Source organism: Gigantopelta aegis, chromosome 3 (genome assembly GCF_016097555.1).
Source record: "Gigantopelta aegis isolate Gae_Host chromosome 3, Gae_host_genome, whole genome shotgun sequence".
Lineage (NCBI taxonomy): Eukaryota > Metazoa > Mollusca > Gastropoda > Neomphalida > Peltospiridae > Gigantopelta > Gigantopelta aegis.
This window is the reverse complement of record NC_054701.1, coordinates 16,618,429-16,636,663: the sequence shown is the minus strand read 5'-3', so window position 1 is coordinate 16,636,663 and position 18,235 is coordinate 16,618,429. Positions and strand designations below refer to the sequence as shown.

The following is an 18,235-nucleotide window of genomic DNA, read 5'->3' as shown; positions in this document are numbered from 1 at the left end:
TTTTTTTTTACAAATATTCACTTCCTGGTATGAATCTTACATTCGTTCACAACAAATGTAAGTAATTACACAAAATTTATTATTATTTTACTTTGTATTGGACAAGGTAAACAATGATGTTGTTAAATTTGTCTGGTTGTTGAATTGAACATACGCAGTAGCAATTTCCTGTTAATAGGACGGAATTTGATAGGTCCAGGATATATATTTTGTTGTATGTACGGAATTATTGGGAGACCAAATGCAGTTTAGACTACTTACAAACATTAGGACGGACAAAAACACATGGAATATATGGACTCTGATTACAATTTTTTAATATTTACCTTGAAATTCAATTCCACATTAATTCTGTTAGCACCCGAGGCAAGGTGATCACTCAGTTGATTATCTGCAGAGCTGAAAAACAAAGAATGTATCATTAATCATCAGAATTTTTTTTTACATTTTACCATTCGCTATTTAATTACTCATTCTGACAACAAAATACCATAATTATAATCACACCTGAGCACTGAAATCAATACTATTCATGGCCAGAATTAATTCCCAAGAGCTGCTAATGAACTAGACAAATTCTTAAAGAGACTCTTCCGCATTTATGGCCATTGCTAAGATTAACTGAACCTTTTTAACAATACAATTAAATAAATTAACTTCATTTTCTTACTAATAGACTATAATGACTAAAACTATATATTAAATTAAAAAAATTTTTATAGTATCAATATCTTTATATTTATTGTTTTAATGTCTTAATGTTTGTACTAATCCAAACTGTGATAAAAAATATTTACTAGAAATTAAAATTAACATTGAGCTTTTATAAAGATTAGAACCAGAAACACATTGCATATGATATGCAGATACTGAAATCTAAACAAGAAACATGTAGCATTGACCCACTGACAGCAAACTAGTGATAATAGTCTTCAATAAAATAGTTTACAAAACTAGAATTCCATGGACTACTGTAAACTGATTCACTGGTCAAAAGCCATGGTACGTGCTTTCCTGTGTTGGAAAGTGCATATGAAAGATCTGTTGATGCATTAGAAAAAATGTAGCAGGTTTTCTCTGATGACTACGTGTCAGAATGACCAAATATTTGACATCCAATGATTAATTAATCAGTGTGCTCTAGTGGTGCGATTAAACAAAACACACTAATTTTTTATAAACTGATTCAGCAAAAAAGAAATAATTTATGATGTAACAGTCAGGATTAATTTAGTGCTTAAAAAAAGTTTTTAAATTTTAAAATCCACGAAAACAAAATAATTAAAATTTAACACGCACAAAGATGAACATTCATAGATTCAAATGTAAACTGGTTCATTAATATGGGACTTACAGTTTGTAAGAAATGGATCTAAATGCTAAAACATATGGTGGAGTTAAAGACAAAAGTCCACTGCCACCATTGGAAAAGTAATACCTACATCTTACTTTTTGACTTCGTCATTGTGAGACAAAAGCAATTAAGACATTCAGTTAAACTATTAGAACATAGAACAGAAATTAAAAATCCACCAAAAATTTACAAACAAACAGTATTAATAATTGATATCTAACAGAAAAGTAGAAATAAAAAGGATAAACTCACCTGCCAAATAGTGCAAAGTTCCTCTTCATTTCTTCTAGAATATTACTATACACCTGTTCTCAAAATTATCAATATTCCATACAACTGCTATTTCATAAAGAACTTCTTCATACGTGGATCAGTGACGAAAGCACCACAGCTAAACAAAATGCATTCTGTTCTTACATTCTGTTCTGTTTTGTCTCCACCTGTCATATTCTGTTATTGCACATATATAACACATATACAATACCATGGTACTGAACATCAAAATAAATGCAAATATTAATTCAGTCTAATTTATTTTAATTATTCATGCTGAATCCCATTTGTTTTTGTGTGTTAAAACTATCAGTGTCTTGTGAATATTTTAAGCCCATTTTGATGGTCTATTTACCCAATTAATTTTACTATGAAATATTGTTTTTATATATATATATATAATGTATTAAAATATACATGTTTCTTTTCTTGTTCAGTAAATTATTGTTGTTTTGTTCAGGATGCAGATGAAGGTGTGTATTATGTATAGTTCTTAGTGTAGATGTATGAATGATATTGTATATGGACTAGCTATGTGTGGTATACAGAGATGAGAATAACATTGGACACAAAATACAGAAAACTTTCCTGGGTATTCAAAAGTCCAAGTTTACTGTAACATTTCATCCAAGGTCAAGGACAGAAACGGTTTTCAGGAAGCACTAAATCCAAAATGATGTTGAGAATTTTCATCTCTGTGTTATTGTATCTCATAAAAAAATATTTTTTTTAAATCACAAGATACTTCTCATGCACCATTTTTCCATTAACAGAGCTACAATGAATTTTAGAAAAACAAATTCAATATTTATTTATTTTTAAATCACAAGATACTTCTCATGCACCACTTTTCCATTAACAGAGCTACAATGAATTTTAGAAAAACAAATTCAATATTTTATAGATTTTACAGAAAACACAATCGTCTTAATATCCTATTTCACACAAAACTACAACGGACAAACAGTCTCATGGCACTGAAATAGAAAAGTTAAGAACAATTTTGAAAAGAATTTTAAAAACTTACGATTAGACTTTCATCCAAGGACTTGAGAAGATCACTCAGGTTGGGGTAAGCTCGGAACTTCCTCTGAAAACACAATAAAACAATCTTCAAGATAACATTCAGCAACCGGCCTCAGTAATGTCGTGGTTAAACCATCAGAGTTAAGGGTTCACATCCCAGTACTGGCTCCAAACTAGAGTGAGTTTTTCAATGGGTAGGTGTAAAGCAACTACACCGACTTCTCTCTCACTAACTTTAACAATTAACCACTGTCCTGGGCCCCGTTCCATGAAGCAATCTTAGCTCTAAGATCACCTTAAGTGGATAGCTATCATATGCATTTAAGGCGATCCTAGCTAAGATCGCTTTGTGGAACGGGGCCCTGGACAGACAACCCAGATAACTGAGGTGTGTGTGCCCAGGACAGTGTGGTTTAAGTTAATTGAATAGAATCACAAAATTAAGAATAAATAAAATGAAAACATTCAGTAGACCTCAGGCCTCAGTGGTGTCCGGGCTTATAGAATGTTTATCAAATCCACTAGCCATGGGATCAGTGATTTTAAACATTTACTAGCCACGATTAAAAACAATTCTGAACAATTTAAAAATAGCTTTATAAATAATAAATGTGCAACTCACTTTGTTTGTCTTGATAGTGATTTTTATGAAGACTTAAATGTTATACAGATTTTGTTAATGTTAATATGACTCAATCAGTTGAGCTGATAGAACCACCACATTATGTGTTTAGTAGCCATGAACTTTTGCCTGTTTTCTGATTGGCTGCAACAGCCCTATGTGTCACATGAAATAGAACCTGTTCTATTCCATTCTATAGATGTTGCCTGCGGCTGCGCCATGTCCAAGCAATGTTTTGTGGTGTGACTTTGGTCTGTTACTCAAACTTGTTATTCTGCTATTGCGTGGCCTGTTGCGTATGTGTGCAATGGCCTTAAGCCATCAATCTTGTTAAGGCTATTACTGGCTATTTATTGAATTTGTTGATATTTTCAGATATTTTTAAGAGTTTTTTTTATTTCCGAGACTGTCAACTACCCTTGAAAACCAGAAAAATAAAAACACACCAGTTCACCAGTTCAAGCTAACAAAAAAACACAAAAAACAAACATAACAGACATGAAAAAGACAGCATTTGCAGATGAATGTTTAGATTCTCCAATTTACTTTTCATGTCAGTTATTTACTTTGTGCTCATCAAACTAAAGCTTGATCCATCCATCCAAATTCAATCCACCCACCCATGCACTCATCCACTGATACCCACCTGAAGTTCACCGTCAGTGAGTCCCATCACTTCGTACTCATCAACAACCCGGTGGGTAGACCATATCATCTTCATTCCATCCATCCATCCATCCATTAATACCCACCTGAAGTTCACTATCAGTGAGTCCCATCCTTCCTTCCATCCATCCATCCATCCATCCATCCATACATCCATCCATCCAACCATCCATCCATCCACTGATACCCACCTAAAGTTCACTATCAATGAGTCCCATCACTTCGTACTCATCAACAACACGGTGGATAGACCTCATCCTCTTCATATCATCCTTCCTTCCTTCTTTCCATCCATCCATCCATCCATCCATCCACTGATACCCACCTGAAGTTCACTATCAGTGAGTCCCATCCTTCCTTCCATCTATCCATCCATCCATCCATCCATTCCATCCATCCATCTATCCACTGATACCCACCTGAAGTTCACTATCAGTGAGTCCCATCACTTCGTACTCATCAACAACACGGTGGATAGACCTCATCTTCTTCATATCATCCTTCCTTACTTCTTTCCTTCCATCCATCCTTCCATCCATCCATCCTTTCATCCACCCACCCATCCATCCATCCACTGATACCCACCTGAAGTTCACTATCAGTGAGTCCCATCCTTCCTTCCATCCATCCATCCATCCATCCATCCATCCATCCATCCATCCACTGATACCCACCTGAAGTTCACTATCAGCGAGTCCCATCACTTTGTACTCATCAACAACCCGGTGGATAGACCTCATCATCTTCATGTCGTCTTTACGCGTTTTCTTCTCGAGGGTCTGCCACGCCTCCTGCAGGTTGAACGTGAATGGGTAGATACGCTGCTGCCGCTTTATTATCTCTTTACACTTCTCCTCGCTGACAAACAGCGGCCAGATGTCTGCCACGACCACCGACGGCAACAGAGAGATTGCGGCATTGCAGATGTTGATGACAAAATGATCCTGGATCACGTTCGACTTCACGTTGACAAGCGACATCATCTTGGTGCGGGCCAGCGAGAGCATGGACCGCGAGCGAGTGTTAGCCGGGAGCTGGGGGAGTTGTTTATCAGTGAAATACTCCTCCTCCTCAAACTCAATGACGCTGTGGTTGATCTGAAGGTGGGGTGGGGAGCGATCATCCTCGTTTGTGACTACCATCTTCACGGCAATGTTTGAAGGGTCCCCAATGTCCTTGTCGACTTCCATTGAGATCTCAGTCACACGATGGGTCGTCCACTTGTCTTCAGTTTTAGTCGCTGGCTGTGATGTCTTTTTCGGAACAGACGGCGACTTTCGTTTGTCATCTTTGTTGACTGCAGGTTTATGATCAGCTTTTTTTTCAGACTGTACTGAGCCCTTCTTGACACTTTCTTGACTTGTAGGCATTGCCAGTCCAATATTGTCCAGTGTTACAATATCTTTTGGAATTTTTATCTCAAATGAAATCTGAAAAAGAGAAATAATAGAAAGTGTTATTATATATTATACTTATCAATATAGTAGCTAATTTAATGTTATCTATATGATTACAACCATCAGATTAGCCAGTTTGATATAATGTATATGATTACAGTCACCAGATTACCTTTCTCAATGCGAGCAAAGTGATGATATCATCTATAATAGAGCACTAATTTCACCATAGGACTGAGTTGACAGTGAGGATAGTGATATTATCTAAATCGGAATCAGTTGATAGGAATGCAGTTGGTACCTTTTTTGATATGTTGAAAGTGATAATATTATCTATAAAATAATACTAATTTTACCTAACCAGCACCAAGTTGACAGGAATGCTATGCACACCTTTCTCAATGCAAGGAAAGTGAAGTTATCTAAAAGATAATACTAACTTCATTTAGCTAGGACCAAGTTGACAGGAATGCTGTATGTACCTTTTTCAATGTGAAGAAAGTGATGCTACCATCTATAAGATAATACTTATTTCATCTAACTAGGGATCAGTTAATAGGAATACTGTGTGTACCTTTTTCAATATGATGAAAGAAATAATATCATCTATGAAATAAAACTAGCTTTATGTAACTAGAACAGAGTTAACAGGAATGCAGTGCATACCTTTCTCCATGCGAGAACTTGATGATATCATCTATAAGATAATACTAATTTCAATGCGAGAACTTGATGATATCATCTATAAGATAATAATAATTTCAATGCAAGAACTTGATGATATCATCTATATGATAATACTAATTTCAATGCAAGAACTTGATATCATCTATAAGATAATACTAATTTCATCTCAGTTGCACTAAGTTGACAGGAATGCTGTACCTTTCTGAGCGCCATGAGAGCGAGAACCGTGGCGTTGGATCCTGCGTATACGCCATCTTTCTGGTGTACGCGACTCATTCCCTCCGACTCGATGTGACATCGCCACAGCTCCTCCAACATCACGTGACTTTCCGGAAACACCTCAGCAGGAATCCGAGTATGAAACGTGTAGAAAAACCTAAACAAAATATTCATAAATAACTTAAGAAACACCAGCTAACATCCTTAGTGAAAGGTGTCAACTTTAATTTGTTTTATTTTGTGTGTGTGTGTCTCTGTTTGTGTTTGTGTGTGTCTCTTTTTGTTTTGTGTGTGTGTGTCTCTCTCTCTGTTTGTGTGTCTCTTTTTGTGTTTGTGTGTGTGTCTCTCTCTCTGTTTGTGTGTCTGTGTTTGTGTGTGTCTCTCTATTTGTGTTTATGTGTGTGTGTCTGTTTGTGTGTGTGTCTCTGTTTGTGTTTTTGTGTGTGTTTGTGTGTCTACTTGTTTGTGTTTTTGTGTGTGTGTGTGTTTGTATCTCTGTGTTTTTGTGTGGGTGTGTCTGTTTGTGTGTGTGTACGTGTGTGTGTCTCTGTTTGTATTGTGTGTGTGTGTCTCTCTCTGTTTGTGTGTCTCTCTCTGTTTGTGTTTTTGTATGTGTGTGTTTGTGTGTGTGCACGTCTCTCCGTGTTTGTTCTGTGTGTGTTTTATTTGTGTGTGTCTGTCTCTGTGTGTGTGTGTGTGTGTGTGTTAGTGTTTGTGTATGTGTGTGTGTTTGTGTTTGTGTCTGTTTATGTGTGTCTGTTTGTATGTGTGTGTGTGTGTTTGTGTGTGTGTGTGTGTGTGTGTGTGTGTGTGTGTGTGTGTGTGTGTGTGTGTGTGTGTGTGTGTGTGTGTGTGTGTGTGTGTGCATGCATCAATTTATTAACTCAGAAAAAACTTCAACTTGGTTCAAACAAGACTACAAATGTCCAAGAAAAGAAGAATTATCGTAACTAACTTTTATGTCCATCATTTTTGGGTACTGGCCTCATTTTAAAACTGGATTTTATAAACAAAAATTCTATCATCATTTATAGTTTTCATGAGCCATTACCTGAATGAATGAAGTTTACTTTATCAAATCCTATTACTGATTTCTAATCAATACACCTGAATGATTCAAGTTTACTTTATTACCATGTTTAATGTGTGTGATTATACACGGGTGCACATTAAATACAGTAAAGACTCAGTATGTACTTACCTCTGTGACAGCTGATGTCGAATATACGTCAAAGACTGAGGTTGATCCCTCTAAAAGAAATAAACACATATTAATACAAAAATACCACAAAGACTGAGGTTTCACTGGCTGAGAGAGATCTTTTTTTGTTGTTGAGTAAACACATATTAACACAAATAAACGTTAAAGACTGAGGCTTCACTGGCTGCGATAGATCCTTCTATGAGGAAACACACATTAATACAAATAAACGTTAAAGACTGAGGTTTCAGCCTGACCGTATTTTAAGTGTAACAAACAGAAGTTAGTTTTGTTTAACAACACCTTCCAAGCACATTGATTTACTAATCATCAGCTATTGATATAATAAACATGTTAAATAGAAAATGGTTTTAACATATTTTTTATTTGAATCAAACAGTTCAGGATTGGTCAACAAACAAACAATTAAGTTATCTCTGCATTTACAATACAATGCTGTATGTGTCAACATGACAAAGATATTATTAGTTTACAACATGTAATGTTAACTTGTGCAGAGGTATTTTTATGGGCCTATATAGCCTGTTAGCCCAAATATTTTATTTATTAAAGGAACAAATACTATTTTGTTTTTAAGAGAGAGAGCCCAGTAGACTGGCAAACTTGTGCTCAATCCTTTTTGTTGTTGTTTTCAATCAAAAAGTACAAGCTTAAAGTCACGGACCCTAGTTTCAACCCATTAAAATTGAATCTAAATTAGGTAAATCTACAAACCTGTAACACAGTCGGATAAATTTACAATAGAGTAAAACAAGTCAGACTATAGCTCTCTCTTAGAGGTGCATGCATGTTTTTTAAATATGAAAACTGCATTTTGTGTTATTAAAAACATCAGAATGACCAGAAACACTTCAGATGTACGGAAATGGATAATGTAAACAATAAAATCTAAATAATGTGTGATTACAAAAATAAAAAAATGGCTCTAACAGTGAAAAAATATGGCATAGTATTTAAAAACTTGGGTCTGTTACTTTAACTTGGACTTACCTTTTTCCTGGTGATTGTTCCTTCTTTGTTCATCTTCTCATACACCTGTCGAAGCAACGCGTCAGGGTACTGGCACAACAGTTTGTACATTTCGTGACTCCTTCCCACTTTGTCATTCACCGTACAGAGAAAACTCTGAAAATAATTAACCAAATTTTAATTAAACTGGCCAATACTGCAACAAAACTAATTATTACAAACACTTTAACGCTGCTGGTGAAATTGTTGGTACATAAAATACAATGCCTTAACACAACAGTAAACTTGCTTCTACCGTGGTGATGTTCCAGATGACTGATGATGAAATTGTTAAGTGCCTACCATGGTGATGTTCCAGATGACTGATGATGAAATTGCTAAGTGCCTACCATGGTGATGTTCCAGATGACACTACGCAGGATGTCATCGTTGTCTTTAACATCGTGCACTTCATTGCAGTCTGTCAGCTGCAGCGGGACTGTCTTCACATCGTATGTCTCGAACAGTTCCTCCAAGCTTGGCGGTAAGCTGGACTGCTTCCAGTTGCTTGATCTACAGAATATACAAGAGAAACAGTGAACACACAGATCTTCTTTACAAATGAAATCTCACCTCAATCTTCGCCAGGGTAGACAAGTGATCCCTCCTACTCCCCGCCACACTCTGCTGGACAGGTGTAGAAGAGCAGAAACTGTATCACCTTGCAATAAAATGTTTAACCTTCTGACTACTGCAGGCGAGATATCTCGCCCGACGTCACGTCAGTCGATATACTGTACACTGTATACAGTGCATTCCCCAATTCATATTTCCCGCCGTTTTGCACACGACACTCACCGGAAACGGAAATATAATTAAAGAAAAAAGATTTTTTTTTCAAAATGGTGGTTTTTGTTTTGATTTTTTCAATTGAAAATACCTTGAAATTTTGAGTTCAAAAAGTGGTTTTTGGCAAGTATTTTCGCTTGACAACAATGGCAGCACGTCGCGGTAATTTTCAGGGATCGATAGCTGATTGTGACAGCTAATTTGATAATAAATTTGATCGTGTCACCAACAACGAAAATTACCAAATATTGCAATATGAATCGTAGTTCGGGTTTAAAAAAAATTCTGGTCAGAACACCACTGTTATCGGGAATAATGGACATAAATACTGGACAGCTGGCCACAAATGCCCGTAAGTAAACGAAACTTTTTCGATTTTTTGCCTAATTTTAATCACCATTAGCCGATCTAAAATAATAAAAATTACAAAAAAAGAAACGAAAATAATACTTACCGATTCATATATGAACTTTATTTCATGTATTTATGAAACATTTAAGTGAATATATGTGAGTAAAAATTATAAACTTGTACCCACTCAATGTGGTTTTTGTTAAAAATTAATCCAGTAGTCTAAAGGTTAATACATTTTAACTGAAGCTTCATGTGATTGCTCATCTAGCACCATTTCAGCTTGCTTTGATTTTGCTCATGGCGAACACTGTATACACTAAATGAAATCTCGCCTCACCATATTATATCATAAATTATACCTAGTTTTAATAAATTACTATCAATGGTTATCATCAGGAACCTTCATACGCATACAAGTTACTTGTCATATATTAAAAATATTTTTTAGAACAAAACATTGGAATAGCATCTTACTTCTGAAAGTTAAAAGAGAAGAATATTTTACCTAGACTGGCAAGTAAAGTCAGTGGATATAGAACAAATTAAAGGGTTTTTTTAACGACATCACTAGAACACACTGATTTATTAATCATCAACTATGTGTCGTCAAACATTTGTTAATTCGGACATGAAGCTTCAGTTAAAATGTATTAAACATTTCATTTCAAGGTGATACAGTCATTACATTCACTAAAATAATAAAATGTCTGATAAAATGTTATGTATCTGTATGTACTCTTTTTACCAACATATTAATTATTTTTTTAGCAATAATACAAAAATACATCAAACAAAATTTTAGAGTCAGCCATTTTTTCTAAGTAGGAACAGGTTCCTGAAACTCAATTTTGATCTATAATTTATTGAATTATATCTGACTTTTTACACTAGTCATATATCATTAACTGTTTCAGCATACCTGACTTTTCACTTCTTAACTATTTTTTAACTCATTCCAATGTACCTGACTTTCTGTACGAGCAACTCAGCTATTTTCACAAACTTCTCTTCCACTTCCTGGTCTGTCGGGTGGAAAACTCGGCCACCAACCTCATTTTGAATATTCTGAGGAAATAAAAGAACAAGAATATCATTTTCAAATGTATTAAGTACTATTTATCTTTGAATATAAGCAAAAACAATAAATGTCCCCAACAAAATATTACTTATAAATGTGGTTCATAAATATAAAATTGGCCAAAATTATTTTAGTTTTGTAGTCCAGTTTTTATTCATGAATTGTATTACAGGTATTCAAATATTTTACTTGTAATATTTAATTTTCTCAACAAGTTGTTTTTTCCAATAGCTTGGTTAGTGAGTAAAGAAAAGCCAACAATCGACCAAACTAGAATCACGATCACTGCTAATTGCCAACTCTAACAGCTGTTAATGATTCTGCTATCATCATCAAAGGAATAATACCTAGATCTCACCTTTTCACATTGTAAAATTGAGATTTGTTTTTGACATTATTATTATGAGGTAACTTCCTGGTAACCTAAATGATCGTTCTCAACTCATTTCAGAAACTGGTTCATACCACCTGTGTGTTTCACGCAACGAGGTTGTGAGAAGACTACATAACTTCAAGGATTAGACTTGTACCCACCTCATCATGCATGGCCTCTGTGTAGAAGAGTGAGACGTTCAACTTTGTCTCTGGATTCTTCAACGCATGGTTCACCCTGCGCTGACACGCCAACGATGTCTTGTCTCGTGATATCCCCTGTAATAACAGAAAACACTTAAACATATACTCCAGTTCATCACAATCTTAAACATGGACATAATAAGAGTGGTGCATGGGACCGGTAAATTATTAAACATACGTGACTGTTAGAAACATTTTATATGACTAACGGATAAACAACTTTCAGAAATTTTCTTTTAAATGTTTGTCAAGTCTCATATACCTTTGGAACATGGAAGAATTGAACAAAAAGTTTCTAAACAACTTACAAATATTTGTATTTGTAGAGGAAGTCTATTTAAATATTTTTTAAAAGTACAATTATATCTGATATACATCACATATGAACTTACTGGAAGTCTATTTAAATGAATTTTTAAAGACTATAATTACATATTATATATACCATATATATACTACACATTAACTCACTGGACAGTATTTGTAGAGGAAGTCTACGTAAATAGATTTTTAAAAACTAAAATTACATCTGATATATATATAACACATTAACTTACTCAACAGTATTTATAGAGGAAGTCTATTGAAATAGATTTTTAAAAATTACAATTACATCTGATATACATCACATAAGAACATACTGGAGAGTATTTATAGAGGAAGTCTATTTAAATAGATTTGAAAAAAACCTACAATAATTACATCCGAAATATACATCACACATGAACTTACTGGACAGTATTTGTAGAGGAAGTCTCGAACCACTGTCCACAACACCAGCACTCCTGTCCGGTCCTTGTTCATCACCATACTGGCCACCTTACACAGCAACAACTGAAACATTGTCAGAAACACAGTCTTACACTCATAGGTACAATGTTATACTCTTACATATTTACAGTGTTTTACTGTTATGCTTACAGTAGTATACAGTGTTATACTTGCCATATTTTACATAGAGTTATACACACAATAGTATAGTTAAACACAGTGTAATACATGCAATATTTATACAGTACCATACATAAATACATAATTACCCATGCAGTGCAGAAGTTTAAGTAACAAAATAACAAACATAACCAAACATAAAATAAAAAGCACCAACTGTCTTCACAAGACAAGATCGGTGAAGAGTTTCAATTAACATATTTAACATGTCCACAATATCAATTAGATGTATTTGCATGTGTTTGTCCTGTTCCACAATAATAAATATTTTGTCCAAATTTCAATAAATATAACTCAATGTATTTCTTTCTTATTCATGATATTGTGGAAATTCAATAATTCTAATATGTACACATTAAAGCTGTTTTTATCAAAGACTACCAGTGCTTGAACACAGCTCCTCAAATAATTGTCAGTTCTACTAAGACAAAGTGTTTTTTTAACATGATTGTGGTTATAATAGCAATACTTTCAGTACCTTGTTTACTAAATAACAATTCAGAAAAGAGAGCAATATTTTTTTATCAACACCTCAGTACATTTCAAACAATGGTTATTTAGTGTCCAAGATATATATGGTTATTTCAGCACTCAAGAAAGAGAAAAGAAACCTGCTGCTACTACATAGGCCAAAAAAAAAAAACCAAGAGATCTTTTATATGTACATTTTCATAAAACATATAACAGGGCTTGTAGAATTTAAAAAAATGTACTAACCATGGGATCAGTGATTTTCAAAATTCACTAGCCATAGTAAAAAAAATTACTAGCCCTACTTCTGTAATATGTAAAATGTTTATTTGTGCAAACACCATGTTAAAACTATTCCCAATAAATTAATTTTATAGACACTAGTTAGGACAGGAAAAGCCATTGAATGCGACCGATTTTGCAACATTTCACATCTCAGGTAAATGCTCTACTACTGAACTATATCTCAGAGCTATTGGTATCAAACAAAACCCATACCACAACATCTTCTTCACTAGTCCAGTTAACCCGCTCCATCAACATCATTTTCAGTGCCCTCTCATCTACTGGATCGTTTAACCTTTTCCCTGCAAAACACAAATGTCAATAACAATAACAACATCAATATCAACATCAAAAAAACATAATGTTAAACAAAATTTACATTGATATTCATTTTTTACCAGCAACTAAACACAAAATTAATCTTAAAATATGAACAGTGATATCCACTTTTTTCCTACTGGTAAATAACAGCAAACATTTTATCGTATATTTAGGACAAGGTTTAACAGAAAACATATTCTATACCAAAAAACATCAAACTGACACAGCCTGGAGAAAAATTAAATAAAATAAAATAAAAATCCTCTTAATTCCTGACAAAAATGGTTAAATATTTATTTCATATATATGGATCCAAAAAAATGCAAACAAATATGTCCACATCTAATGCATTTTAAATGAATCATGTTAAAGCTTTCATACAACAAATTGAGCGGAGCATTTTCCCAAACTGGTGCCAAAATCAAAATGATTGATGTATATTTTTATATGCAATGGTTTGAGACCTCTATAGTGTGAACAGCTAAACCATTTTAAGGAGATGAATTAACTTCAAATTGATACAAACTGCCAGTGAGAACAACAATAATTAATTTTTACTAAATACTAAAACATCAATAATCAATATATTAAGTTATTAATTTGGTTTTGTTTAAAAACAAAAAGAAAAAAAAGTTATTCAACAGATACATATTTTAACTTTTAAGGAAATAGTAACTATCTTCACTTTCAGTTTTGTCAAATTCTTTCTTTTTTTAAAAATGTATTTAAAATTAAAATAGTCTGTACTTACTCAAGGGTTTCTTTCTGAAGTATCTTTTTTTTTAAATGTATTTAAAATTAAAATAGTCTGTACTTACTCAAGGGTTTCTTTCTGAAGTATCTTTTTTTTTAAATGTATTTAAAATTAAAATAGTCTGTACTTACTCAAGGGTTTCTTTCTGAAGTATCTTTTTTTAAAAATGTATTTAAAATTAAAATAGTCTGTACTTACTCAAGGGTTTCTTTCTGAAGTATCTTTTTTTGATGTCAATTCCACTTATCTTGGGAAATCGGGTTACAAATGCAGGTTCACCTGAAGCTGCATAAAAACATTTCAACAATACAATGTCACGCATAATTCTTTATCATCCATTAAAGGCTTTTGTAGGAGATGTCGCTGGCACTATAACTTGCAATATCTCCTGCGATATTCTCCTATGAGATATCACTTCTTCTAATCTTGATTGGTCAAATTTTAATCACAAGACATTATTTTGTAACATCACTGTGTAGGTTTCAGTGCTAAACCTATTATTAGTGATGTCAACCCACTGTTGTTCAGCTAGTTAACAAGTCTACCATTACCAAATATAGCCATTAATTCAACCCACATTATTGACATTGTTTACAATTGTTGCAAATGAAAAGAATGATAATGGATGATAAAATCAATACCCCCCTCATGTCTTATGATATCAGCACTATGCAAGCCTCGGATTTCATACTTTTATCAACTTGTGATGATAAATTATGATATCACAAGACACTTGGGGAGTATCCTCTATTTAACTTTGAATTTAAAATATCATAAACTCTGATTGAAGCTAAAATGCAGTTAACAAACCAGCTATTTTTCTATTCAAACCATGCATTATAACTACACATAAAACAAAACAAATTATCACATAAATCTTGTTAAAATATTAACACTGAATTCCGTCAAATATTGTCAGATATCTTTCCATGTGCTAAAAATTATAAAATATGAATTAAACAACTCATACACAATAAAACTGAGTAGCAAATATCAAATATCAGCACTAACCTGGCTTTCGTTTCATCCCTTTACCGCCTCGTTTTCCTTTCACATTTTTCTTGTGAATGACTTTCACCATCTCTTTCCTCCCTAACAAAAATATGACAGTGTTATCTAATTAAATAGTTTCTTTCTCCTATTATCATATTGTCAATGTAAGATTTAGCTGAAAGAAATAAAAGGCTGAAAGAAATAAATGCGCATTTCTAACCTTTTGTGAATTTGATTCAGAATAACTGAATATGAAGCTTTTCCATGGAATGAACAGAGAATATTTGTTTAAAAAATTTTGATTAGCTACTTGTTAATTACTTATAAATTAATTAGCAACTACTAATTAACATTATAGAATTGTTCACTGATCTTGGCAAGCTTTCAAAATTCAAAATTCAGAATACATCTGAAATGTTACTGATTCTTTACACTAATAAATATACAGAGACAACAGATAACAAACCTGAAGCAGCAATCATCTTGTGTGCCAGCATTCTTGAGATTCGGTCTTCCTTTTCCTGCAGTGTTTCGAACTTCTTGCTTGCTTTAATGGTTGGCGCTGATTGGAAAAACAATGACAGTATTATGTTAAAACTTAATATATTAAGCACAGAAAGAAGACCATCTAATTAAACAAAAATTCACATCATGCACATCTTCAATTTATGTTGGCCACTATCTATAATCTAGCTCACATTTAAAAAATAGAAGCATTTTGGTTATATTAATGACCAGAATCACATTGAATTTGCCAAAATGTGTAACTTAAACAAGAAGTAATATATAATTTAACAGCAAAAAGGCTACAAAAGCCAAAACATATTTTACATGGATTTTTAACTAGCATCAATGCCTTTAAGACAAAAAGGATGCAAGATTTTAAAACAAAACAAATGCAACACATACTTTTAGTACCTCTTTCTGCAGCCTCAGGTTTTGATTTCATTTTGTCATTGGGTTTGAACCAGTTGCGCACCAGATGACTGCAAAAGATATACAAAGAATAAATGTGACATCAGTCATCGTCAATTAAAAGGCCACAGTATTCTGATGAATTTCACTTCAAAATTAACAAAATATTAAGGTAATCTGATGAATTTCACTTCAAAATTAACAAAATATTAAGGTAATCTGATGAATTTCACTTCAAAATTAACTAAAGATTAAAGTAATCTGATGAATTGCACTTTAAAATGAACTAAAGACTAAGGTAGTCTAATGAATTTCAGTTCGGCTTGATGGTTATTTGATATATAACAATAACAAATGCTTGGTTACAATGGTGATCTAACTACAGGTATCTGACATTTAAAACAAATGGCTTTAATCTACGGTCAGTCACCACGAAGATACCCTGTAGACTACTTAGTACTATAAATCAAATGTACCAGTCAGTTCTAGACTACTTAGTACTATAAATCAAATGTACCAGTCAGTTCTAGACTACTTAGTACTATAAATCAAATGTACCAGTCAGTTCTAGACTACTTAGTACTATAAATCAAATGTACCAGTCAGTTCTAGACTACTTAGTACTATAAATCAAATGTACCGAAGTCAGTTCTACTCTACTTCTATGACTCAAATGTACCGAAGTCGGTTCTAGACTACTTCTATGACTCAAATGTACCGAAGTCGGTTCTAGACTACATCTATGACACAAATATACTGCAGTTGGTTCTAGACTACTTCTATGACTCAAATGTCCAAAGTTGGTTCTAGACTACATCTATGACTCAAATATACCGTAGTCGGTTCTAGACTACTTCTATGACTCAAATATACCGAAGTCGGTTCTAGACTACTTCTATGACTCAAATATACCGAAGTCGGTTCTAGACTACTTCTATGAATCAAATATACCAAAGTCAGTTCTAGACTACTTCTATGAATCAAATGTACTGAAGTCGGTTCTCTTACCAGTAGAGGCTGGAGTCGAAGCCTGCAGCACCTCGCCTGTCTCCAGGCAGAATGATGTAGTACGGGTTTTCAATCATCAGCTTGGGCAAGACAACGTCCTTCAGCATCACTTCGCCATGGAACTCATCACTGTCAATTTCTACATGAAAAAAAGATTATACTATGGTTACATGTTCACAAACAAATCACTGAAAATACAATTACAAAACAAATCAACCTCTGATTTTATTTCTAATTTCATTTTTTGGTACTAAAAATGTGCTTGCTTTGGTAAATGAAAACATTACCAATTGGCATAATTATTGTCTTAGCTCAATAAATCTGAAAGATTAACGTTCAGACAGTGTTGGTGGGCGTCATATTTTGTATTAGCTCGATGTTAACTTTTTATTTATTTTTCACACACTACAAGTTCTAACTAAAATCAATGGAATTTGGGTCATAGTTTCACTTTTAAAATCAATTAGTTTAATTTATGTTTCAGGGCTAGCTCTGGGTGACCAGAAAATTTTGCCAAATTATCTACTAATCTTCAAAAATGGAAAAAATCCACTACATTTTCCATCAAATTATCAATAATTACCTTGAATTTTTTAAATAAAATTTGACAATTCTTTTTAAAATTGTAATTGGCAAATTTGGCAAGTGGTAGATCTAGCCTTGTATTCAAGTGGTTTTTTTAAAAATGTATATAAATCTAGATTAATGAAATGCACATGACAAATTAAATTAATTTTTATTATTTACCAGAAACACAGTCAGAAGGAATGATGGATAGATGGATTTATATAAGGCAAAAAAAAAAAAAAAATGAATACTACAAACTGAATATTTGACATATTAATACAATCTCTATTCTTTTCACCTCGTTTACAGTCAAGATTTGTGCTCAGTGACACCATGACAACGTCTGACCAAAAGGTCCGCACATCATCTTCATTCACAAACTCGTAATATCTGGAAGGAAACACTGTGTTCTCTGGTGCAACCGTTTTCATATATCCTGGCTTTGACTGACGGGTATCCCAAATTTCAGCCTTTGTGTGCAAGTACACATGTGCCTAAAATAGTAAATACATCATTTTGTTTCATATAACAATTTATTGAGATGGTTAATTTCTAATCAATATAAGTAAACAATCACATTATTAATGGTTTTAGCAGTCAAAACTGAACCAAAGTCAGAGTAGAAAGAATGTATATCTAGTGTAACAGTGTTAGGGCACAATATTTCAAACAATTTGTCATCCTGTTTGTGTGTCAGTT

General features: G+C 33.4%; 1 protein-coding gene across 2 annotated transcripts in view; it reads right to left on the bottom strand.

Moving 5' to 3' along the window:
* Positions 1 to 18,235, bottom strand: part of LOC121367596 (general transcription factor 3C polypeptide 1-like) — a 236,243-nt gene that overhangs the window by 192,952 nt on the left and 25,056 nt on the right. The window contains exons 21-36 of one of the 2 annotated variants that reach the window (XM_041491869.1): positions 17,835 to 18,030; positions 16,970 to 17,108; positions 15,956 to 16,032; positions 15,513 to 15,608; positions 15,065 to 15,145; positions 14,252 to 14,338; positions 13,192 to 13,280; positions 12,004 to 12,105; positions 11,230 to 11,346; positions 10,582 to 10,682; positions 8,825 to 8,987; positions 8,457 to 8,591; positions 7,446 to 7,495; positions 6,224 to 6,401; positions 4,616 to 5,371; positions 2,655 to 2,717 (exon numbers count right to left, since the gene is read on the bottom strand). In XM_041491869.1, coding sequence (XP_041347803.1) covers positions 2,655 to 2,717; positions 4,616 to 5,371; positions 6,224 to 6,401; positions 7,446 to 7,495; positions 8,457 to 8,591; positions 8,825 to 8,987; positions 10,582 to 10,682; positions 11,230 to 11,346; positions 12,004 to 12,105; positions 13,192 to 13,280; positions 14,252 to 14,338; positions 15,065 to 15,145; positions 15,513 to 15,608; positions 15,956 to 16,032; positions 16,970 to 17,108; positions 17,835 to 18,030 — 2,430 coding nt within the window. The remainder of the gene's footprint in view (positions 1 to 2,654; positions 2,718 to 4,615; positions 5,372 to 6,223; positions 6,402 to 7,445; positions 7,496 to 8,456; positions 8,592 to 8,824; positions 8,988 to 10,581; positions 10,683 to 11,229; positions 11,347 to 12,003; positions 12,106 to 13,191; positions 13,281 to 14,251; positions 14,339 to 15,064; positions 15,146 to 15,512; positions 15,609 to 15,955; positions 16,033 to 16,969; positions 17,109 to 17,834; positions 18,031 to 18,235) is intronic. The other variant, XM_041491870.1, reaches the window with a different exon arrangement.